This window comes from Ammospiza nelsoni, chromosome 13 (assembly GCF_027579445.1).
Source record: "Ammospiza nelsoni isolate bAmmNel1 chromosome 13, bAmmNel1.pri, whole genome shotgun sequence".
NCBI classification, from domain to species: Eukaryota; Metazoa; Chordata; class Aves; order Passeriformes; family Passerellidae; genus Ammospiza; species Ammospiza nelsoni.
This window is the reverse complement of record NC_080645.1, coordinates 7,967,153-7,991,707: the sequence shown is the minus strand read 5'-3', so window position 1 is coordinate 7,991,707 and position 24,555 is coordinate 7,967,153. Positions and strand designations below refer to the sequence as shown.

General features: G+C 41.4%; 1 protein-coding gene across 1 annotated transcript; it reads right to left on the bottom strand.

The window, feature by feature from the left end:
• Positions 1-2,601: 2,601 nt before the first annotated feature.
• Positions 2,602-24,426, bottom strand: LOC132079053 (uncharacterized protein F13E9.13, mitochondrial-like). Its single transcript, XM_059481481.1, has 8 exons — positions 24,404-24,426; positions 24,148-24,223; positions 22,936-23,018; positions 15,755-15,935; positions 11,007-11,157; positions 8,804-8,931; positions 3,278-3,509; positions 2,602-3,136 (listed from the first exon to the last, which is right to left on the bottom strand). Exons 2-7 carry the CDS (start codon positions 24,218-24,220, stop codon positions 3,319-3,321), a joined length of 807 nt encoding a protein of 268 aa, XP_059337464.1. The 5' UTR covers positions 24,221-24,223; positions 24,404-24,426; the 3' UTR covers positions 2,602-3,136; positions 3,278-3,318.
• Positions 24,427-24,555: the final 129 nt, after the last annotated feature.

Here is a 24,555-nt window from a genome sequence, read left to right as displayed (position 1 = left end):
GTGGGCAATTACTATTATATTTTCACAACCTATTGTTATTTTTCTTTCTGCTCAGCACAGAACAGGCACAAGTAAGAACAGCTACTGTGCAAGAGCAAAACCGGAGAGAAAGAAGAGATCCAACAAGAAATGGAGGCCACTATCTGACATTTGAAAAGGGCAAATCGAAAGCAATCAACACCCAACAAAATGCTCAGTGTAAGATGAGGTGATAGCTTAGGATATACTTAGGGTGGTGTAATGAGGCTAACAAGTGCTGTGTGTTTTAATGTAAATTAACACAAGATAATCTCTTCACATATTTAAGTGATGCACTTCAAGTTAATTAATACATATTTAATAGAAGTCTTCTTGAACAGCTGTTATTTACTTCTGGAGTTTCTACACATTAGCACTGGCTGCTTTGTTCTGCTCTGAAGTTGTTCATGCTCTAAAGTACTTTAAGAACTTGGGCTGTATAAAAATTGAACAGTCTTCCCAAAAGTCAGCCTTTCTGATAACTTCATATTTTCACGTTAAATATTCAAACACTTGCTGAACAAAAGGTCAAATTCTACTTACAGCATCTGTGTGAAACAGGCAAGCAGATGCTTAATGCTGCTAGACAAATACTTTTGGCACAAAGAATGATATAGAGCTGGTGATCAGTCACATTTTCAGGCTTGAAAATCAGCTCTCCTTTACTTCTGTTCCCTAAATTCTGCACTTACCTTTCATTTGTAACAACACAGACCCAAATGATGACCTGTTCCTTCCACAGGTGCTGGTGTTCCTCACACAGTGTGTACATGAAATCCTGGCAGTGAAAGGGCTGTCTACAGTATTCACTGCATTATTATGAGTATTACACCAGCTCATTGAGGCTTCTGTCTTAAACAACTTCTGTATTTATCAACCTGTGTCTTAAACAACTACTGTGTATAACATCATTGCCTTTGGACCTTGCATGCAGCACTGAGGAAGTTCTCACTTACCCCCTCCTTTTATTCAGATGAAAACCCATTTGAGTTTCAGGCACTTTTGAGTTTTTAGAATGTGAGTAGAAATCAATTCAAGAAACACTGTGGCAAACACAAAATTGTTATACTCACAGTGACAACAGGCACCAGCTTCTTTGAAAACAACTATCACCACTGAACAATCCCTATCAGCATCCCTGTTGTAGTTTCAGGCTGACTGAAGATGTTTACCCCTGTGGCACTGGAGCACCAGTGCTCACTGCTTGCATGTCAGCCTTTCATGCTCACAGGTTTACTGAAAATAACTTCCAAAGCTGCTAACAATTGTATTAGTGCACACCTGTTGGGACAACCTTCACTGCATCTCCTGTGCAATGCTGTATGGAAACACACACAAAACAGTCCTAAATGCACAAAGACCAAAGATATGTACTGATTTAAGCAGACTGATTTTACTGGTATCTAAGTGAATTTAGTTTAATTTAATATGGCATTTTTCATAATACAGAGGACATAAAATAACATTCATTACTCAGGCTAAGAATTGTAAGACTAAACCAGATTATTGCTTTACCTGGCAAAGATGCTGTGGCTGTGTGGAATAAAAATTCAGAAAGCATCTTCATGATCCTTAACTGCCTCTACCAAGAGCCTGGCAAGCTGCAGATGCAAGGACTGAGGAAGATGAACATCAATTCTCCTTTCCCCAGCCCCTGAGTGTGGCTGGTGCAAGCTGGGTTAGGCTCCAGCCAGAATCCTGAGTCCTGTAAGGCCACAGGGATGGGGTTGGGACACAACTGTTGGTTCTGAGGGAAGCACCATGACACAAGTTTAAAGTGCCTGTGTAAATGTGAACTCTGACAAAGCAGTGCCAGCCACAACAAACAGGCACCTGCAAGGATTCCTGTGCACTGAAGCTGTGTCACTGCATTTAGGAGAAAAAGGGAAAAAGCCATGGTTGCCACAGGGCCTAAACAACATCTTTTCCAGCAGGGCAATACAGCAAAGACTTGTCATGGCTTTTGGTGGGAGTCATGTGGGAAACAGACCAGTGCAGAAAAAAGAAAGCTGAGAAGACAGTCTCATAATGGTGATTCCAGAACATCACAGTATGTTAACAAAACTAAGTATCTTGAAAATCTTCTTGTCTTTGGAAGGAGGATGCATCTTGTTCAGAGGAGCATGGGTGCTCTGCCAGCTGCCACAAAACCCATGTTTGTGTATTTGCTTTGATATCCACAATTTCACTTTCTTTGGCATCAGCACAAGCCTGATGTGTACATGTCAAGGAAAAAGAGATCCCAGAGGACAAACTGAGCTCCCAGTCCCAAGGAATGAAAATAAATGCCCACATTTTGTGCAGCCATGACTTAACAGGTATTCCTTGTGTTCTTCTAAGATTCCTTAGAGCTAAAGGATCAAATTCAAGCGGATTCTCTTACAACAGACACCGCAAGACTGTAATATTTTTCCTCTACATTTTACATGAAAAAGAAAAATCTATGTTTACCTGTGGCTTTGGTAGAAAGGTTTCTAATGTAATTATACCTTGTGTATTTCAAGAAAGTTTTTTACATCACTATTACTATTCTAGAAAGGTACAAAGCTGCAGGTGCTTGCTGAAAAATAATAAACCTTTATTAAAATTTCCAGTTTTTGCAAAAGCATTTTGACTACCTTCCAAATCTATTTAAATGTAATTAAATATTTACATTTATTCTCTAATAAGTATTGTAAGTAAATCAATACCCCAATTATCTTAAATTTTTGTGTGGTATTACAAAAATGTAGCAATTGTATAAATGCACAATTCTAATGAAAAAATAATGATCTTGAACTTTAAAAGAGCCCTTCATTTAGAGAAATGGAAGTGCTGTACATCCTTTCCTTCATTATGTCTTATGGCCCCTGTGTGATGTAGGTGCTATTATCATCATTTTACAGATGGGGAAACTGAAAGGCTAATTAACTAGTCCAATTTACAACACTTTTAGCTGTAAACTTAGGGCATCCTACTGTACTTAAAGGCAAAACAGAACTCAGCTCACCTGTGATGAACATTTTCTAAAAATTCTTAAACTCCGTAAGCATTTAACTTATGGAGAGAATATCTCACACAAGGTTTCCGAGTTGGCTTTGCATTGATGGTGGCTTTGAGCACCACAGAAACGTGTTGCCTAGAAGCAAACATCAGGGCAGCAGGTTATTGTGCAGTATGTCACCAAGCTTCCCAGCTAGTTATGGAGAGGATGTGCATTTGTATTTGGTATTATTTGCCATTCGGCCACACATTTGTGCTTTAATTCTGCAGGACTTACCACACTGCATTTCTACAAACAAACAGTGTTTGCTGACAAACTCATTCTCTCAGTTTACTAATGTGTTCCATGAATTTCTTGACTCGGTCAGGATCAACAGCATTTGCCCAATATCCTTCTTTCTTGAAATAGGAACCAATTATTAGAGCATCTGCATCCAAGTAATTCCTCACATTCTCCAGAGTCACTCCAGATCCAACCAGCACAGGAAGCTTCACAGCTTGCTTCACCTCTGAGGAGAAGAAAACCAAAATCAGGGTTAATTCCTGCCTTTGAAACTCTCTCCATGAAGACTCTAATTTCCCTATTTTTTCAATAGAAAAACAAATGTATCGAGAAATTTGTGACTCTGGTATTTATTATTTCTACTGTAGAATGAAACAGGTTCTCTAGAAAAAACACCTCTAGCTCTAAAGAGAAAAAAAAAATCTTACTTTTTACATTCTGTTGTCTGGAATACTTCCTATATTTGCTTCTATGGAAGAGAGCAGGGTTCATACAGGCACCACTGACAGCTCAGCTAGTTTTGCCAGAAAGTAAAAGCCAGAAAGAGAAGTGGTCTTTTATCAGCATGAGGAATGACAATGGAATAAAAACCTCTTATTTTTCCTATATAGTGTTACTTAATCATCTGATCTTTTACCTGGTTTCAAGAGGAGAAACAGACAAAAACAAAGCTCAAAATGCAGTACTAGCTTTGGGAGGAGGAAAAAAAAACCTAGTTCAAGAATTCCTTAAGCAGCCTTCTCATCATTTTATGTCAAACTGACCATCCAAAGAGTGACTCATAGGACTGGAAGCTTCATCCCTTAGAGGAATGTTGTAAGCCATTATTTCTGACCTTTAAAAACATATAAATTGGCTTAATTAGTGATAAGCTGAAGGCAAGGTAGTTATAGCTTGAGGTAACTTGGGAAAGCACACATGCAACAAATAAAAGTCTGCTTCAAAACACTGTTTAAATGAAGTTTCATCAGAAGCCTAACTTATTAATTATGCTTCGGGGAAGACTAATTATTTATCACCTTCCTACTTCACTGAAGAAAGGGGATCAATTAAAATGTTCTTGAATCTCTTTTTAGGTCACATGCTCTACCATTTATTCCATCTAGGAACAATAACTCCCTCTTAAAAAGATTTTAACACAGAAATAAAACCATTCAACACAGCCCTTCCTGAAAATATATAACAAATCAAATGGCTCATGCATATATGATTAAAACATATTTCTATGCATATTTGATATTCTTAGTCATTCTCCTTACAACAACAAAATAATTAATTTCTAGTTACTTACAGCATTATTACAAATATCCTATTCTAAAAAAAGAGAATATTTACTTTAAATTTTAGTTTTATTTATATAATATCTATATGCTCTTAGGATTATCCTATCTGCTTTACATCACTACCAGCACACAATTAAGGTGCATCTGACCACAGATTTGTGACAGTACCTGACTGAATCCCCAGAGGAACCAGGCTCCAAGTCAATATTTGTCCTTAAAAGTGTGTAAAGCACCTTAGCAGGGAGGTGCTTCATAATTATTTCACATCAGCAGGAAAAACAAAGAGCCAAATAATTAAACAGAGCAAGTTCATATGGGTCTGAAACAACAGCTCAGCCCTGCTGGGCAAAGGGAAAAACCCAGGGAAGCCTGAGACTGATGAGAAACTCCAGAACAAGCCAAAGCCCTCCAAAGTGGGAAGGTGTGAAATGCTGCTGTGCTCTACACGTGGCACACAGACTGCACTCACATCTCTTGGGCTGCAGATCCATCCAGAATGACAATGTGCAGAATGGCAAAGGGAGTGCTCAGTGTGCACTGAGATGTGTTACCTCATTAAGTATGCTACAGATGCTACTTTTAAGTCCTTTCCAAGCACATCAGGGCCTAAAGTTGATTAGTAGAAGGTGATTTGTCTATTGGCTGTGCTAATACAAATTCTAACCTGTAAAAGAAAATAAAGCAGCAGCAGTGAGATGTGATTTTGGGTGGCAATGTTCAGTCACTGTCAAAATATCTCTAAACACTGAGCTCTCCTTCAAATCTCTGTTTTCCTGGCATTCTTTTTTCCTTTTTTTTTGACACAGTGAGAAAAAGGAGACAGTTTTGTGATGTTACAGTAACAAGATGCTGAAGTTTACAGATTTCTCTGTTCCATGGACTGTAACTAGAGGGCACTGTGCTCTTTCTTGTGGCAGCACAGCTGCACACAGGTCTTTAATAAAATCGTGCTTGGTTGCAAGCACAATGAAAGCATTTGAACTATGGTATGCACAAGTTTCATGAAATAAAGGCCAAGTGCTCCTAGCTTGAAAACAATGGCAAAGAGTGGTGTAAAAATAAGCACCACTGTGCCAATAACTTGCTTGACTACTCTTCTCTAACAGCTTTCTCATTGCAGTGATCACTGTACCATACAGAACACTATGTTTATGGTAATGCTCCCCTCTTAACACATTTTAGGTTTTTAATTCAAAGGACTTTTTCTCTGTCATTAAATTTAGGGCTTAAACAGGAGATGTGAGTGATCAGTACTTTTTCTGTCTCTCAGGGTACCACACAGGCAGCACTCTCTATTTTGGCCATCAAAAGATGAGAGGGGTGCTGTCTTGAGGCCCCTTTAATGAACAGTAATTAAGGAGGTGACAGTCACAGCCAGCTGTTGGATTTCATTATGTACCTGTTTTCCACAGGTCACTCAGCTGAGACACTTTGTTTTGCTCAAAGAGATAACTGAGCAGTCATTATGCAAAGCTTTGGTCACTCAAAATACAAACTGAATGCAAAGCAGGTAGTTCAGCAGTTATAGCCCAAGAAAAAACCTGATGGGTTCACACATCACACATCCAACCAAAGAATACTCCACAAGGCAGCAAACTGGAACTTCTATAACCTCTTAGATGAAAAGATGGTTTATTAATGAATTCAAAATGCTCAGCTATAGTTCTTGCTCCTTAACAAAATGAATCCTGATTTTTCAGCCCTCATACTCCCTCAGCCTCTGGTGCCCTGAGTGCCCAGCAGGGCCTGCCAGCCTCAGAAGGCAGCAACACAAACTGCAAACAAAACCTGACTGAACACACACCTCTGCCTTGACAGGGAAACACTTCCCACAGCCCATCGCAAATCAATCAATTCCACACAAAGACAAAACCACTTCTATATTACTGCACAACAAAGCTGAAAAGGAGACATGACAAAAATCTCATCTGTCTCTCAGCTTTGCTTTCAAGAGCTGCTTTGCAGTGTGATGAAAGGTGCCCAATTGTATCACTGTAATACAGCACTGCCAGGGCTGCATAAATTCCTCAAATGCAAAATCTCACTCATATCAACACCAACTTTGTAGACCTCATCCCTTTTAAGAATTTCCTGACATAGATATGCCTAATTTGTCATTTTTTTATACTGTGGAATTTTTAAGTTCTTCTCTTACCTGTTTTAAGACATCTTTCTCATGAGAGGGCCTGCTAACATCCAAAATGCTGTGATCTAAGTACAATAAACCCATGATCTGCACACTCCTGCTTTCATAACACAAATCCAAACAAAGAATTAATGTGTACTTCATTACAGCTGCCAACTCTGATTCATTTTGTTCTTTGGACCCAGAAAGAGAAAGAGACAGGGACTGACAAGTTTGTTCACATGAAAGAAAAGCAGAAGCTATGGTTCTGTCTGGTTGGGGTCCTGTGACAAAAAACCTCTGGGCCTACAGGTCAGGTTTTGCTCCCTGATGCTGTAAATCAATGGAGGCTGCATGTGCATACATGAAGCAGAATTTAACCTACGATTTTTCCCAGACATATCAAATATTTTTTTAAAGTTATTTGATCTGCATTAATAGCAGTGGAGACATTAAGTGCAAACAGGGATGGATCTCTAGATTAACTAAATTTTGCAGACTCTAAAGCAGGCATAGATAGCTTCCAGTATCACCTGTTCCACCTGTATAATTTCTGATTTGCTGTACCAAAAGACCCAGCTAATTCAAGAGGCTCAGTGTTCACACCAAGCCATCATTTTCTTTTTAGCATTGCTGACTGAGGCATAGCAATTTGTAATGTTATTTTAGCAAAAAGTTTATTATGTATGAAATAAGAACCATTTTGACAAGTTCAACATTCATTTTAAATGCTCTTAAGCATGTGTGATATACATAAAGCTCTGAAAACACTGAATGATTTTATGTTGTTTCAAAAGATACAAAAATACAACACAAAAGATACAAATACAACCTGCTGAGGCCCAGGTTATCTCTGACAGGTAAAATATGTTTTTCATGCTGATCTCCTAACTTAAGTTGAGTACAATACAGTGCACTGGAACTACAATACATGCCAAGTTACAACATTTTAGGTAAAGTAAAACCTAAAAAAATACACATTCTATTTTATGTAGTGAGACATTCAAATTCAAGCCATTGATCTAAATTAAAACTAGTGATGAAAACTAAATGCCCCCATGACAGAACTTTAATTCTAGCATGGGAGCAATACTGTTTCATGAACACAGCCCAAACTGATGCTAATATAAAAATATCAAGAATCACAGCACTTCTGCAAAGGTCAGAACTCATAGGTCAAATGAGTCTCCCTTGACACAAGTCCACACTATTTAAAAATTATTTTGATGTTAATATCTTCCTGTCTACCAAAGAATTTGTATTCTTTCTGAAAATCTTCCAAGTACTACTTTCCCTGGTATTAATGTTTCGAATGCTGCCTTATCAAAATGCCCCCTTTCTTGAAGGAATTCCATTTTCACTGTGAAAAATAAAAACACTGAGCTCTTCAATGGAAAGATTTATGGTTAGCTAGTTAGTTTAATATATGGCTAGTTCTAGTACAGCTAGTTTTCTAGGGTTATAAAGGGGCTTTTTCTTATATTAGGGCTTTTTACAAATGAAATAGTATTTTCTTTCAGCCTCAGCATCACTCAGCATTATAAAAGCTTGGAATAATTATCATTTTTGCCCTGCCAAACTGTTGTATAGAAACATGCCACAGCCCATCTAAGTAACACCTCAAATATGACCATTCTGATCAAATCAAACCCCACAGCGTGGTATCACATAACCTCCGAACAGAGAGAGACATAGCTCTCCCAGGATTTTCCTGGGAACCTGTGGGAAGCTGTGAGAAAGCTCAGAGAAAGAATTAAAACAATTATTATCTCAATCTCTGCACCTGGCAGGCAATCTCTGTTTGTCAAAGATGTTTACAAGAAGGAGCTGTCCCTTCTTGACCAATAGGTGAGAGAAGATTCCTAAAGGCCAATCTTAGGTCCACCATTGTTTCTGTAAGAACTGTAGATTTTGAATAATAAAATGCCTTTTCAAGCCTTCAGATGATGGAGTCTCTGTATCACCTTTGTCTGTCCTGATATCCCTTTGGTGATACCACAGTGAGAGTTCCTTGTCTCCAGCATCCTCCCTCCCTGCTGCGCAGGCTCACCTGGCCCTGGCTCACCTGGTTCCTGTCCCCTCCCTGGTGCCCAGCTGGGTGCCCAAGCTCACCTTGCAGCTGCTGGGGGTCCGTGGGGTGCCCGGTGGCAGTGCCAGTGAGCACCACGCCGTCGGCCAGGAACAGCTGGGCCGCGCTCGCCGTCTGCGCCACGCTGACATCGGCCGTGAGGGCGTGAGCACTGCAGGGACACACGGCCCGTCACACGCGCCGGGGACACACGGCCCGTCACACGCCAGGGACACACGGCCCGTCACACGCGCCGGGGACACACGGCCCGTCACACGTGCCGGGGACACACGGCCCGTCACACGCGCCGGGGACACACGGCCCGTCACACGCGCCGGGGACACACGGCCCGTCACACGCGCCGGGGACACACGGCCCGTCACACGCCAGGGACACACGGCCCGTCACACGCCGGGGACACACGGCCCGTCACACGCGCCGGGGACACACGGCCCGTCACACGCGCCGGGGACACACGGCCTATGCCCCCACCCTCCTGCTGCCAGAACCCCCAGGGGCTGCTTTAGCAGTGTGCACCTTCACACTGGCAGGTGACACCGCCAGCAGGTGACACTGCCACCTGAGCATGAGTGAAAAACCAACCTTTCCCTTCATTGATCTGTCATAGCACTCACTCTCTACAACCAGGAGCAAAGTGTGAACCACCAAGTGTCAATTGAGACAGCTGCTTACATGTCAAGCACCTGTATTTCACAAGTGTTGAGCACACAGAGCTCTCTGACTTCAAGTGGGAGTTGTGGATGTGCCCTCATTCATAAATCAGATCCTGTTGCTTAGGGCAGAATCAACAACCTCCACAAGTCCAATAACAGAAAGTATAGTTAATACCTAGGATATAACCACAGGAATCATCTTGCACAGCAATTACAAACATCAATTACACCTGCATCCCAGCTGTTCAGCAGCAGGCTTTGATGTATGGGTGACACACCTGGTCTGAAATCTATTGCAATAGTAACTATTAATTTATGTGGCCCCAAACTTGGAAGGAACTCCAGCCATTGCTGGTTGAACATCCAACACTGTTGGATTTTCTGTATTTAAACAGAAAACAACAACTATGGCAAACATGTTGCACTGCTGAGTGCTGATGGCACAAGAACAGTTTCTCCTCATTTAAAGAACAGGAGCATAGCAGCTCTCAGTGGCAGCTGCACTTTTCTACATTAAAAAGCTCAACCAAGAAGTCCTTCAGCATTTCCTTTTATGTTTCTGCCTGAAACAAAAACTTCTTTGCCTTTCTTAAATGCCAACTCTTTGAAAAATGGGAAGTATAATCCAAATATCAATTCATCAATTGTCAAGGCTAAAAATAAAAAGGACATGATGCAATTTCACTTACAAAAAGTCTAATGCAGTGTATTTGCATTTGTATATATATATTAAAAATTATCAGAAAGAAACTGCTCTGAAAAGCTTCATCTGACCACCACATTACATTGTTTCCTTCCTCTTTTGAAATTTATTACCTGCTTATTACATATTTAAGATCTTCTAAACTTGATTATTCTCATGATTACTCACATACTACACACAAACATTTTAATTAGGTTATTTAGCATGTATAATACATAGCACTCGAGCAGTTCTTCTGTGGGAGGAAAAAAACAACAAATGCAAAGAGTGACATCTAAATAGCTGAAAGTACCATGTGACAGGTAAGATAAAGTATAAGCAGAAAAGAAACTGGATTTATCTGTCATAAGTTCCTTCTGTTTGATAATCACAGAACATAACCCTTACATAGACAGCACTGATTTAAGTAGCAGGAATCAGAATTATTGGCAGGAAAGAGAAGAAAGAGAAGAGCTTCTTAAAATGCCAAACTATGATCACTTGGATGCTTTTATATGGCAACTGCCCTCATAACTAAAAAATAACCTTCCATACCTAACTTTCAGAAACAAAACTTCTCTAAACATAATAGACATTTACACATGCATATAAAGTCTCAATACCAGATGCAAGGCTTTCATAGCTGGCATACTGAAAACCTGAAGGTTAAACAACTACAAACATCACAGATAAAGCAACTTGCAGCTGCAAACTTATTTTTAAATTTATCCCCTTACAGCACTGCAAGTCTGTGCTTAAATAATAAACTTCTCCCCATATGATTAACTTTCCTGGAAGAAAATTGACATTAAAAAAAAACCCCAGAAAACTGAAAAAAAAAATAAGATCGTTATTGCATTCATATTTACATAAAATTTAGCTTGTATTTACCTATGCTTCTTTTTAATATCAGCAAAAATCTGAATGTTGTCTGCTCCAATGTGTTTTCTGTATCGTAGCAGGTCACCTGCACAGGCATTTATAATTCCTTCATCAGCCACGTGAGAAAACACAAACCCTTCAGCCCGGATAAAATCAAGACCTGAAAAAAGTCAAAAGCAACATTTTAGCCTGAAACTGAGAACATTAAAAGAAAAACACTAAAAACAAATGAAAATTCACCTTACTGCCCTTCCTATTTGATCCCAACACAAATTGTTTCATGGAGGAACCCACTCTAGGACTAACCCACCTCACTTTTTCATTCTTTATTTTTGCCCCTATTCTTTCTGACTTCTTCCCATCTCATTGCTTCCACTCCCATCTCTCCCACTGACCTCACCAGTGTTCCCCCAGCCCCTGGGCCCCTTCTGTCCCCTCAGTCTGTCCCTGTGTGGCCCAGGCAGCTGCACACCCTGCCCTGCCTGCTGCCATCATGTGCCATGCAGAGGAGTAGGTGGGTGAAAACACAGCTCTATTATTCTAATTACATGTTTTCTCTCCAAAAAGGGTCACTAACTTGCATGTCTTCCCCACTTCCAGGCTATAGACACAGAGGAATAGCATTGTCATCTCCTTTAGGAAATTAGGCAAGAAAACATAGCCTGAAGCATGTTACATGCAGCCCATGTGACTCCATCTGAACATAGCTTGTGTTTCCTAACAGCACCACATCAACAAATTGCTTCTAGAGCTGTGCCAGAGGCTTAGGAAGTGTCAAACATTTGCCATTCTACTCCAACCATCAATTCTGCCATGCTTTAGTAACACAGGTTCCACCATATTCATTAAGGTTTGTCACTAGGAAGATTTTGTGGGATGGATACTGAAGAGGAAGATTATGATTGTAATTACTTCATGGGGGCCCAGTCATTGACATTCAGGGCCCCCCTCCACAGCCTTGGAATATCTCTGCTGTAAGACTGAAGCCTTGGACCACAGAGCAATAAGCCCACAGCAGTGAGGCACAAGATTTAATTCTGACTCCCTTATTGCAATCCCCACTTCTCCCCTGGCTTTCATAGCCTTGAACCGTCACTTAAAACCTGCCTGTTTCACACATTTTTGTAAAAGCTCTGCACTCGTCTTGTGCAGTTTTGCTGCTCTTCCAGTTTGCTTTGGAGGTGTCTTCCAAGCCCTTCTGAAGCTCTTCTACTGCTCCGGCTTTGGAGTCAGATGCACATTTAATTAGAGCTGACATCACTCAGAGGAAAGCAACGCATGTGGAAACAGTCATCAAGAATGCAATCCTACCCACAACTGATTAGGCAGCAGAGGCATTACCTTAGCACATTCCAACTATAAACATAGCTGATCTTGAAAATTTATTTACCAAATGACAAGGTGTCTGTTTATTTTAAAATTCCAGTTTCATTCCAAAAGCCCTGAAGTTGCAGAAACAGAAGCTCACGCCTGCTAGAGAAGAGCCTGCATTGCTTAGCAACACAGACTCCAGCTCACAAGAAACATCACAGATGGATGCCAAATCAAATGCAAGCTGTCCTTGCCTTGAGATGAGTGCAAAGCACAGAGTATTCCCAGGATCCAAGACAAGAGTGTGCCACAAGTACTACTGCAGGTGCTTGTAGACACTGGGTGATAAACACAGTGCAAACAACTAAACTGAGATTTCTACATCTAGGAACAAAACCTACAGCTTCTAATTACATCACCCAAGCTTACAGTACAATTCAGAGTTATAGAAGAATAATTATTTCTCTAATCATAAAACTGTGGGTGAGCCTAGAGACACTTTCACAGCAATCAAGGTTTAACTTGGGACAGGAGCTATTCATTGAGTAATTTCATTTATTGAAGCCACCTTGTATGTTGATGTTTGGTTTGTGTTTCCTTAGTGCAGTAATATCAGACTTTCTGCTAAACATTGGATTGTACTTAGTTTAACAAGGCTGCACTCTCAATCTGGGTTTTTGGAGGCCATGAAAACACAATTTTTAACCAAGTGTAATAGGTGCAGGCACCATGTCATTACCCTTCTGTTTTATGAAGCCATAATCAGATTCTGCTAATGAATTCATTTTTATGCTCATAAAATTGTGAGAATGATACTAGTGCTTACTTTCTCATTTGAAAGTTGAAAAGTAATAGCCATTGAATAGTTAATAGGCAGTCCCATTTCTGACTTATATGGAGACAACACATTTTGTAGTTTCACTGGAAAACAAGAATAGGGAACATCCAATGAAAACTAATAAACAGAACTCTAAGAGCACTGACTTTGCTGCTGACACTGGAGGCACAATGTGTCTGTGCTGCAAAAATACTTCTCAGGACACTGCCTTGCAGCAGCTCCTGCTGTGCTCAGGATGGGCTGCAGGCACAGGAGCTCTCCCAGCAGGATCCGCAGCACTCCCTGCCTCTCACAGCACCTCTGGGTGCTCCTGCTGCAGTTCTCAGCTGAGCTGCCTCCCCTCACCACTGCATTAATATGGTGGCACTTAAAAAGGGCAACAAAAACCACAGCACACAGCTCTGCCTGATTCTGTCTCACCCTAAACAGTGTCATGGGTGACAGCAAGTGAATTCCCATTCTACTGGTGCAGGAGGGAGAGGAATGGGCTCAGACAGCAAAGCTGTTTGCAAAAGACATGGAGAGATCTGGGATATCTCCTCATTTATCAGCTATCAACTGTGTCAACATCATTGATGAAGGCTGATCCAGAACTGGAATTTCAATAATTGATTCCTAAAGGCAAAAGGGCAGCTTCAGGCACAGAGGGCACTTGGACCAGATGACTGTTTAAAGTCCCTTCCAAATGAACCACCGTTTTCTAAATTTATGAGATAAGGTAAACTTAAAAATTGAGCCTTTATTCATGGTGAGTGCCCCAGGCTCACCCAGGCACAGGACCCTCCGGTCCTTGCTCAAGCTAGCTGAGCTCCTCCTCACACTGCAGACCTGTGGATTTCCCTCCACCCTTTATCAAATAAAATCATTACCTTCTCCTAGAGACCAGTTATGAATTCCCTGTGTGGTTCTCTTAAGAACAGTTATTCCTACAAAAGACAGGGATCTCCACAGGGAAAATGAAATTACTGTATAGTAAGCAGAAGATGCTATATATGGTTTTTAGCTAGAACACCTTCAACAAATTATTTTTGTAGTGAGAGCATACAGGATTTGCCTTGTTAATAATTACCTATCAAAATTATATTGACATTAAAGCCACCACTAAGTTGCTACAGAAAAGCTGTTTAAAGATTTGCTACCTACAAAGTAGCACCCATTTTACTATGGTTTTGCTTAAAGTGATTTTCTTTTTGCTTCCCTGTTCAGTGAACTTGAGACAATAATTTTGAGAGAAGTGCAATGAAATGCATTAAACACAGGCCCTTCCTGGTTGGTGTTCCACAGTTACAGAGGAAATAGTGCAGAACAGGAATGGAGCTGAGCAAAACCCAAGCCCTCCAGGAATTCTCCCTTTCATTAATAATTGCAAAGAAGAGAAATTCATTGTCCCCAGACCATATTCCTTATTTAGTGATGACTTTTTGCTCCTCAAAGGATTGCTTTTAAAAATAGGGCATGTGCTATTTTCTTAAATACCAATGTACCTCAAATGGCCCTCATCAAATGGCAGTAATATCTAAAAACTAAAACTGGTTTCTGTTACCATTTTTATTTGAGATTTTCATATAGGTTCAAATGCAACAATAAAAATTAGGTTTTCCCAATTTGTCAAGTGGCTAGATACTTTGAAAATGGCAACATCTGATTTTAAAGCTCACCAAACAAATGTCAGTTCAAAAGACATCTATTAACAAGAATTTAAAGCTTTTGGAACATATTAGGCATAATTTAAACTGCCACTGCAGATAGGTTAGCCTGCATGGTTGTACCTGAAGTATGGCTTTCACTGAACACCAGCATCTTCTAGCTGGTTCTGTGAAATTTGTACATGCAAAAATGTACAGCCTTACCATAATGACAGTCAATTTGGGCAAAAACATGCATTAACCCTCATTTTGTGAATTTAGGAAGCACAGGCTTTCCATATTAAGCCAGCCTACACCTTTACATCAGGGAGGGTTACATATGAAATACTAAAATTGCTTCAGCAAACAGTAAGAGCAGGAAGTTTAGCCAAGTCTTGGATTCATGTAATAAAGATAGATTAATTTATATTTAATTCCCCCAAAGGCAATTTAATTTTAAGTACTTTGGCTATCTATACACTCAATTTTTATCATTATATAAAAAGTTTCATTCTACTCATTCATTAAAGACAACGAAAACTTACATTTTCATGAGCAACAGTAGCAGCAACAACATATAAAGAGATGCTGAAACAGGATGCTTAACCCCCATGGGTTAAATATATATATATAAAATACATATATTATATATAATATAACTGAAATATACATATAACATATGAATATATATAACATACAATTGAAATAAGAGTTACACCAAAGGGGGTTTTTAGACACCAGCAGATTTAAACTAATGATTACATTTAGACAGGTTTCACCCAGAAAGCTGTGGGGGCAGCCTTTAGCAGGCTCCAGCTGAAGCAGTGCACAAGCACCACCCACTCTAACCAAGCAGGCATCATTCTCAGAACCCAACTGCTGCTGTTTCAGGGCACACTCAGCTTTCCACGGTATCCATGCCAGCTTGTGGAGAGCGAATGCCACAGCAACAGCAGCAGTATCTGAGGAGCCCTTTGCATTACCTGCAGCCAGAGCAATGGCTATTGCCTGCTGGTTGGCAGCACAGAGCACCTGGACACCCAGAGGGACGTGGGGACAGCTCTGTCTCACAGCAGCACCGATCACGGCCATGGCTGCGGTGACCTCCGGGCCCGGGCTCACCGTGTACGGCACATCATGCATGTTCTCCAGGATCAACCCATCCTGGGCAAAGAATGACAAAAAATATCACTGCACTGTACAAACGTGGTCAGCTCTCCATTATTTACTGTGCACTGAGACACACAAGTGTAGAGGTTTTCCTTCAGAGGGAGGATTAGCTACAGCAAGTTGTGCTGATGCATTTGATGCACACAACCACTTATAAAAGTGTTTTCATCAACAGCATGGTATTTGCAGTGAAATCATGGAGAGAAATAAATGTGATTTTAATTATACATTCATCAATTTGGGTTCCTTTGATCCATCCTGAAATGCGAACTATAGGCAAATGAGTTAAATCTTATACCTCATTAAAAATAGTGTAAAGTCAAACTTCAATTATCCAAGGGGAATACAGGATATTGAGTATGCTCGGATAACAGAGGACTTGGAGATAATCAGGGCAATTTTCAATTCAATTAATGTCTGAAAAAAAGTGTTACTTTGGATAAATAAAGGAATTTTTTGTTTGACTGTTATTCTGCCAAATGCCATATGAACTAGGATATTCTGTAATCAGAACTACTGGAAAGAAGATATTGCTACTTATTGTCTATTATACCTCTCCATCCACATGGACATACACTTAGCAAACAATGGAGTGATGATAAAACACTCTGCTGATACAATTTGTACATTACTTGATGCCACACACATTTCTAATCATTGCATAGGCTACACAAAAAAGTTTGCAACAACTGCAGATAATACATAATTTTCTTAAGGATTAATAACAAGAGTAAAACTAGAGCCTTGAAACTTATTCCATGCCTGGTATTTTGCAGTAGCAGTAAGAAGATGAAAAAAAACCCCAGATATTTCTCATCAGCTTAATTCTAAAAATGCAAAAAGTTTAATAGACAAACTAATTGTATATATAGCAAATAAATTCTGCTCTCTCTGGAGTTCTATCACACATCTTAATCCTTTAAAGTAAGAGCTTTACTTTCACAGAGATGGTAGCTGAACAAGAATAGGAGGAACATTTTTTTGGGAAAAAAATACAATTAGAGATTAAACATAGCAGCTTGGTTCTTAATAACACAGAAAATCAGGAAGGGGGAAACAAAAAAAAAAGTTTCCTTTTAAGAAATCTTTTGTATGCGACACTTCTCTATGTTTGTTGTAGTGTGGAAGCCCTTCTGGCAGTAAAAGACAAGACAGGATATAAAATAGTGTCAGTATTTAATGGCTGAATTACAGGCAATGGCACAGGCATCATAAATGAACAACCAACACAGAGGGTGGGGAAAAGTGAGAAGGAAATAATCCAGTGGAGCAACATGGTCAGTCCAGGCACAGAACCTGCAAACATTCAATGCACCAGGGCACAGCTGCCTTCTCCAAATCACTCACAGCTCAGTGTTTAAATACACAAAGGACATGCTACCTAAAAAGCAATGAGATGTGACCTGTTAATGGAAAAGGTGACCTGATATGATGACACTCCTCATCAGACCTTTGCACTGTGATGCCATTCACCAACATATTTAATTACATAATTCCAGCCCAGGAAAACCTGAATTAGGCAAAAGAGCAGCAGGTATAGCAACCAATCAAAACATCTGCACTTGACTTTGTTTGTGTGTCCAGCTCAATACAGAACATCCACACTTCTGTACCTATGATGGGACATAGCCATATGACCAAGATGACAACCTGACCTAAGAAAACCACAAAAAACCCCAGTTTTTAACCATTTTTTCTGGAATGAGGTTAGGACTGCTCCAACAAACCTGACCTGACCAAATGGTCTTGGTATCTGAGGCACAGCTACTGAATCCCTTGTGGTACCAACAGAAAGAGAAACCCTGTAGCCTCTTTTCCTCACTACATATTAAGTCAGTCTCAGCAAGAATGCAAACTTGGTCAGTAGTTGCATGTGGCAAAAGGACTAATGTAGAACTAAAATACCTTAACAAAGCAAACTCAAAAATGCAACAAGCCATCAAAACCAGGTAATTCCTTGAGGCCAAAAAGCCTGAGAGCCTTTGGCTCAGAAATGCTCTGCTTGGCAGATTACAGCAAAATCTGGGTATTAGGGAAACTCCAAGCTTATCACAAAGGCCAGGAAGCATGATCTGCAAAACAGCATCCCCAGGCTTCCAGGCAGTCAAGAATCAATCTCAACAGAGAGAAAGGCAACTGGGAATGGGGCTTCAAAATGCTCAGCTCCTGAAGAGCCACACCAGTAGCCAAAAAAGCAAGAGAATGGGCTGGCAGAATTCCACAGGGAAACTGAGCTTTTCACAACTTGCTACTACTTTGACCGCTATGGATTTGCATAAAGCAAATTATTCCATTAGCTGCATTAATGAATTAATTCATTTAATAAGTTATAAAAACCCCTAGCCATAGTACTACACATAAAAAGTGTCTCATTAAATTCTAACTCAAAATGCAGGCATATGGGAGGATTGCAACAGTTCTCTCTCCTGCTTTAAATTTACTATATTCACTTTGCAGCAACTGCCTCTTCCTATAGCCTCAAGGTCCACAGTTACAGTGAATATTTTTGGTAGAACTTTAATAATGTGTTATTCTTTTGGTACCATCCGACTGTTCTTTTGCATATTATGCTTTGTTTAATTAAAAAGAGAACAACATATGTTCTGCAATACAGAAAGCTGAATTACAGATGCATTAAGTCAGAGTTTTCTTTCATATTTTATATAAAAATATAACACCACAGATTTGTGTTTACTGACTTGATATGTATAGGAAACAAACTTCAGTACTATCAGACAGCTAATTAAAATGGGGGAAAGAAAACAGTTATGCTAAATTAAAGTTCTTGGAACTTAAGCTTATGGTGTAGAAGCCTACAGAAAAAGCTTCTGCATTATATCCTCCAAAGCAGGATTTACATAGACAGTATGAGATAAAACTCTTGCAAGTGCCTTCTGTGCTCCTTCTCCATTGAATAAGGGAAGATAATTTAAGTGTTGCTTATATGCAATAGCCTTATTATAAGTAATTTTCAAGCAATGTATTTCCTTTTTACTTTGAAAGACTTCTGAAGTGCTACACATGAAGTGCCCTTTGTATCACAGTTAGCTACTGAAAAATAGGTCCTTTAATTAGCTCTCTAACTATATGAAAAATAATTTCCTCAGCTATATTCTGCTTACAGAAATAACCTCTTAAAACACTTCAGCCTCACACACATTACAGCAGGAAAGCCTCAAAACAGTAACAAACCACAACTGAGGTAACAATTGCACAAGTTTTAACTCAGCATATGCCTAACACAACTCTTTCCCAGGGCAACTTTACCCCAGTGTTTTCCCCCAGAGAAAGGTTTTACCTGCAAACATGTGCACCTCAGTACAAACCTCTCCAAGCTCAGCACCTCTACTCCTTCCTCCAGAAAGGGAGCAGGGCTGGCACCCCCCCTGTTATTATACAGGCTCAGGTGGGGGCTAAAACAATGGCAGCAATCACCCCACACCCCTCATGTGCCCCTTATAAAGGAAATCAGGTGCCTTTGCAGAGCATTTAATTGCTGTTTGTAAGCACAGCTCTTAGCAACTCCTTTAAACACTCACCTCCAGAGCAGATTGCTGCCTTAACAGAAGGAAGCTGCTATCTCATGTTCTCCTGCACATGCCAGAGGTAGTAGCTGTGGGCAGGCTGTCTGCTATTTTATTTTCCTGTAATACAGCTGAGATTTGAAATATTAAACTCTGTAATCCAAGTGAAAGCTACCAACACGTTTCTATGCAGAAATACTACTTTATTATGTCTCCACTGTTATTAAATTCTAAGTGTTGTGAATTCCAGTTATCACCACAGTTGTAACAGCAATAGGCTTACCACTCTTATTTTTTAGAAACATCAATGTAAAACATATACTGGTAACTGTTTTTAATGTCAGCTACTCCAGTAGCTACAGTCAGGAACAGTAACTAACAGTCAAGTGGGAACCTGTGCTCTATTTTTTAGCTCCAAAACAAATGTCAGCCAGGCTGAATGGAATGAATAAAAGTTAACATGAATAGATACATTTTGCTTGTTAAAGAAAAGCAGGTACAAATTGGAGGGATTATAATGGCTCATAGCCTGCTGCTTATAAAATCTTGTCTAGGGAATTCCATTGTTTAGCAACACACAAGTACAAAGCATATACATTTTGAGCACAGATGGCTTCCTAACTGAGCACTCACTTGTTTTCATTACTATGCTCTAATATCACAAATCTTTCATATTTATTATGTGAAGCTGTGAATGTGCCAGACAAGTCACCTTACTCTGAATATACCAGGATTTACTTCCAAGTGCAACACAGATGGAATGAGCAAGTCCATATACTTTATTTTTAAATGCTAACACCAATTTGAACAATTTCAGACAATATGTAAACATCTAAATAACAGCAAATGGTTACATATCTTCTTAAGGGCTACTGTGGGCAGCACTTGGGAACACTGTCAGTGTTGTCATCTTATTGTAAAAGTTCTGTACCTTCTTGGTGATTTCCCTGGGCAGCCCCTCACAGCACTGACTCCTTCTTCAGCACAGTCAACAAACTCCAGCTCTCTCCTCACCCAGCTGACCCACTCTTTTATAGCCCTCACCCTCATTGGACACAGCTGTGGCCTGTTAAGGGCAGGCCTGTTCCTAACTGGTAATTAGTACAGCTGCAACTCCTCAGGTGAGATTACCTTCTGCACCATTCTCTTACATTCTATCCCTCCACATGTCAGTACAAACATCCATGGGAAAAAAACCCTTTCCCTAGTTCTTCTTCCACAAGAAAAATAGACAGCCTAGCAGCTCCTTTGGAATACTGAGCAAGAAACTCAAATAGATCCCCATTCCAGAATAGTTTGGCAGTAGTAACCTCTGTGTAAAAGCTAGGAAGCTCCTAAAAGCATCTCTCATGAAAACTTGCATTTCTCTTTAAGTAACACAAAAAAACTAAAGAATTGAATTGCAGAAAGTGTTAAACAATCCTAATGGTATTTATGCAGGCTCTCCTGATTATCTCTGAGACTTATCTCCTTAATAAAAGATTTGTTTCTTATATTGCTCTAACCCTGTTCTATTCTCTAGCACTGTGCAGACCTTTAGAATGAAGACTGGTGTGGAAGTATATTGATGTTCCTGTGACTTCTATAGGAAAATGGGTTAATTACAACTCTAAGTCCTGAATTTGTCCACATGTGTACAGAAATTACTGCATTCACCTCAGGTGTCTCCTGACAGGTAGGTTTATTCAAGTTCAGGGACTGCAATGCACTTGCAGAAAAGGCAAACCAGTTAGAGCAGGAACTGCAGAATTCAGTACTACTGTTGAAAAGACAAAGTATAAAAGCCAAATTAAAACTTTTTGTTAGCACTGATTTTTAAGCCTTTCTCAAAGCTGCTCCAGCTTTGTGCATGCCAGCAGGAAGTGACTGCTTCCGTACCTTCCTTCACTTTCAGGAGTATTTGGTGTCTTCCCCCTGCTGCTGAAGGTTTCAGAGTGCAATTATTTTGTAAGGAAATGGACAAACAGGCACTGCAGTGTGAAGCAATGGCTTTATGAGTTACAGATAATCTGTGCAAGCACTTCCTCTGGCACAGGAAGGCAGAGATTAGTGTTTGCCACTGTTCTGATGTAGATCAAATCACATTATACCTCATGGTGATACTGCAACAACAAAATGTAAAGGCACAGTACAGAATAGAGAGTTATTGCACACCTGTTCTTTCAGGAGGAATGAAAAGGAAGAAAACTTCCTTGTTCTGGTCAATTGCATTCAAACTGGACTATTCTAACTGGGTGGACATCTCACACATGTTCATCTGGTTCATGGGTACTGAACCCCACTAGGCTTTTTACCCCATCATTTACCTATTTTACTACCATCATTTTACCCCAGTGCTGTTTATCCTTTCAATGATTCTATTCTCAGCATTCTCTCCTAGTTTAGCCTTACCAGGGCTCTGCCCATAACCTGCCTTGTGTGACTTGTCTTGCATTTTGACCTTGATCTTCTATGGCATTCAATTTTGCTCTGTCTGTACAGTATCATTCTAATTTATAGATTAAAAATGCTTCAACCTGCTTGTTAATAAAGTTTTTCTGGAAACAGCAGCTCAGAGCAGTGACTGCTTGTTCACTGAAGACATTTTCAAACCTTGGACATTAGTACTCCACCAGAAAATGTTCATAATGCTGTGGGCAGGTGAAAGAAAAAGCACATCAACACCCCAAGACAAGGTGTAATGAAATGTTTAAAACATATCTGACCTTTCAAAAGGACATACACCCTGTTAAAATGTACTGACCTATGAAGATTACTACACCACTTCAGGTCCAACAGCAATTCTGACAGCAGTCTCCTCTTGCCTCTGGCTGAGAATGGCCTTTTGGGCCTGCTCTTCTGGACCTGCAGAGCAGAGATGTTTGCTGCCAGGGGCCTGGAGAGAGGCTTAGAGAGGGCAGAAAAGGACTTGAGCCACATTTTTTTTTTTAGATCCTGAATTATCTGGGCTGTTTTGTTGCAAACACAGGTGTGGGGTGATCCTGCACCCTCCAGGTTCCTGAGGTGTGCATGCAGTGTATCAGCTGTGCACATGGCACACCTCCCCAACCTCAGGAAACCAGAGGCTTGCACACAGCTAAAAATACAGTGGCTTGTCAGGCTAGATTGATGAAGCATTCTACAGACCTTGAATGCCAGCAACAGCCTGTATTTCTGGTCACTTTTTTTTTTTTTTAACTCCTTAAATTGACTTGATTCATCCAACTAAAACAACTTGAACTGTACTATTTGAATCTAAGTTTTTTCAATTGTTTTAGGTGCAAGATACTTGGGATTTTTTTTTTTTTTTTTTTGGTAATCTAGAAGGCCTACTTCCTCTATTGAAATAAACAACATGGATTTAAGCATCTCTAATCTATGAGCTTCAAGATGCTTTTGATGCTTTCAACTATGAGCTTAATTTAAAATCTGGCTATGCAGAAGTGGTTTTGTGTAATGGCTGTCATGGGAAGCAAGAAACCAAAACTTACGACTCCAGCATCCTTGTAAACTTCGGCCTCTTGACAGGCTTGATCAATGATCTGGGTCAGTGGGAGAGAACTTCTTGGTGTCCCTACAAGCAAGAACAATGCTGCTTACCCCAGGGCATGCACAAACCAAACCCATGGACAGTAACAGCTTTAGCCAGGATATCCATGGGGACTGCACACTGAAACAGGGACATACAGGGCAAAATTGTTCAGAGGCTGCCCTATCTCCTTGTGGCATGTCTTAGTGACATCTCTTTCCTCAGCTGAACTTGGCAGAGCTGCTGTAACCATTCAGCTCCTAAATCTAATCCACAAATTTGAGGAATGTCTGCTATAATCCACTGTTGCACTAGGTCTGCTCTTAGCTTGCTATTCACATACTTGTAATTTATTCTGCATTAGTGATGCTCCAGACAATACAACCCAGGGGCAAGACTGACCTCTGTGTCAGCATAGAATACCTATGCTAAACAACAGTGAGTTTAAAACCAGTTAAAGCTGTCCTTAATCTGCAAGGGTGATTGTCTCTGATCTTCATGGCAGAAATACACACATACAGAGTTTGTTGAGTTCAGTTAATTTGCCTTAAGACCAAAGTCTCTTCTGACATTTGGGTCCCTAAGATCGGGCAGTGGCAGTCTAAGACGGGCACTGTGCTGGGCACTGTGCTGCGCCCTGTGCCAGCTCTGTTGGCTGGCCGCATTTCCCAGCACAGGGTGAGCTGGCCCTGCTGCCTGGAGCTGCTTCTGGGGCACCCTGAGCTCCGGGCATCAGCCTGCCGAGGGCAAGGTGCCGGTCCTGAGCAGCCCTGCCCACCCTGAGCCCCTGGAAAGGACCAGGAGGCCAGGCTGGAACAGATTCCGCCTGTTGTTCGAGCTTCCCGCTGCCTCCAAGGGCACGGCAGAGCTCTGCCCAACCTCCATCCCACCCCACCGCCCATCGGTGCAACTCCCTGACCCTCGCTGCTGGAAACACGGAGCGCACCGAGCCCAAATCCTCGTTTCCCCAGCCTGGCTCCCTATGCGGAACTTTCCCGCCTTTTTTACCTCTGAAACGGGGAGCGCCCAAACTGACGGCGCCTCATGAGGGGCCCGTGGTGGCGGTAAGGGGACAGCCCTCCAGGGGACGGCAGCCGGCTAAGGGGTGACACCGGCGACACAGACCCGGTCCGGGTCCGGGTCCCGCCGGCCGTGCCCCCCGCCCGCCGCTTACCTGGCAGCGCTCCCACGTGCACCATCCCGATGACCGCGGCTCTGAGCCGCCCGAACAGCCCGGGCCGCTGCATGGCCTGCGGGGAGGAAAGGCGGGCGTGAGCGGAGCCGGGCCGGGCGGGCCATGGTGGCGGCCCCGCCTCCAGCCGCAGACCGAGACCAGGACAGGGATGGAGCCGGGAGCCAAGGCCGAGACCGAGGATCCTCAGCCCCTCTGCTCGGCTCCGCTCGGCCCGGTTCGGCTCGGCCCGGCTCACCCGGCGCGGTCCCACGTGCCACAGCCGCTCCCGCCGCTTCCGCGTCCGAGCCCCGCCCCTCCGGCCCCGCCCCTCGGGCCCCGTTCCGCGCGGGATCCGCAGGCCCCGCCCCCGCCCCCTGCCGCGCGCGGGACTCCGCGCGGCTCCCGCGC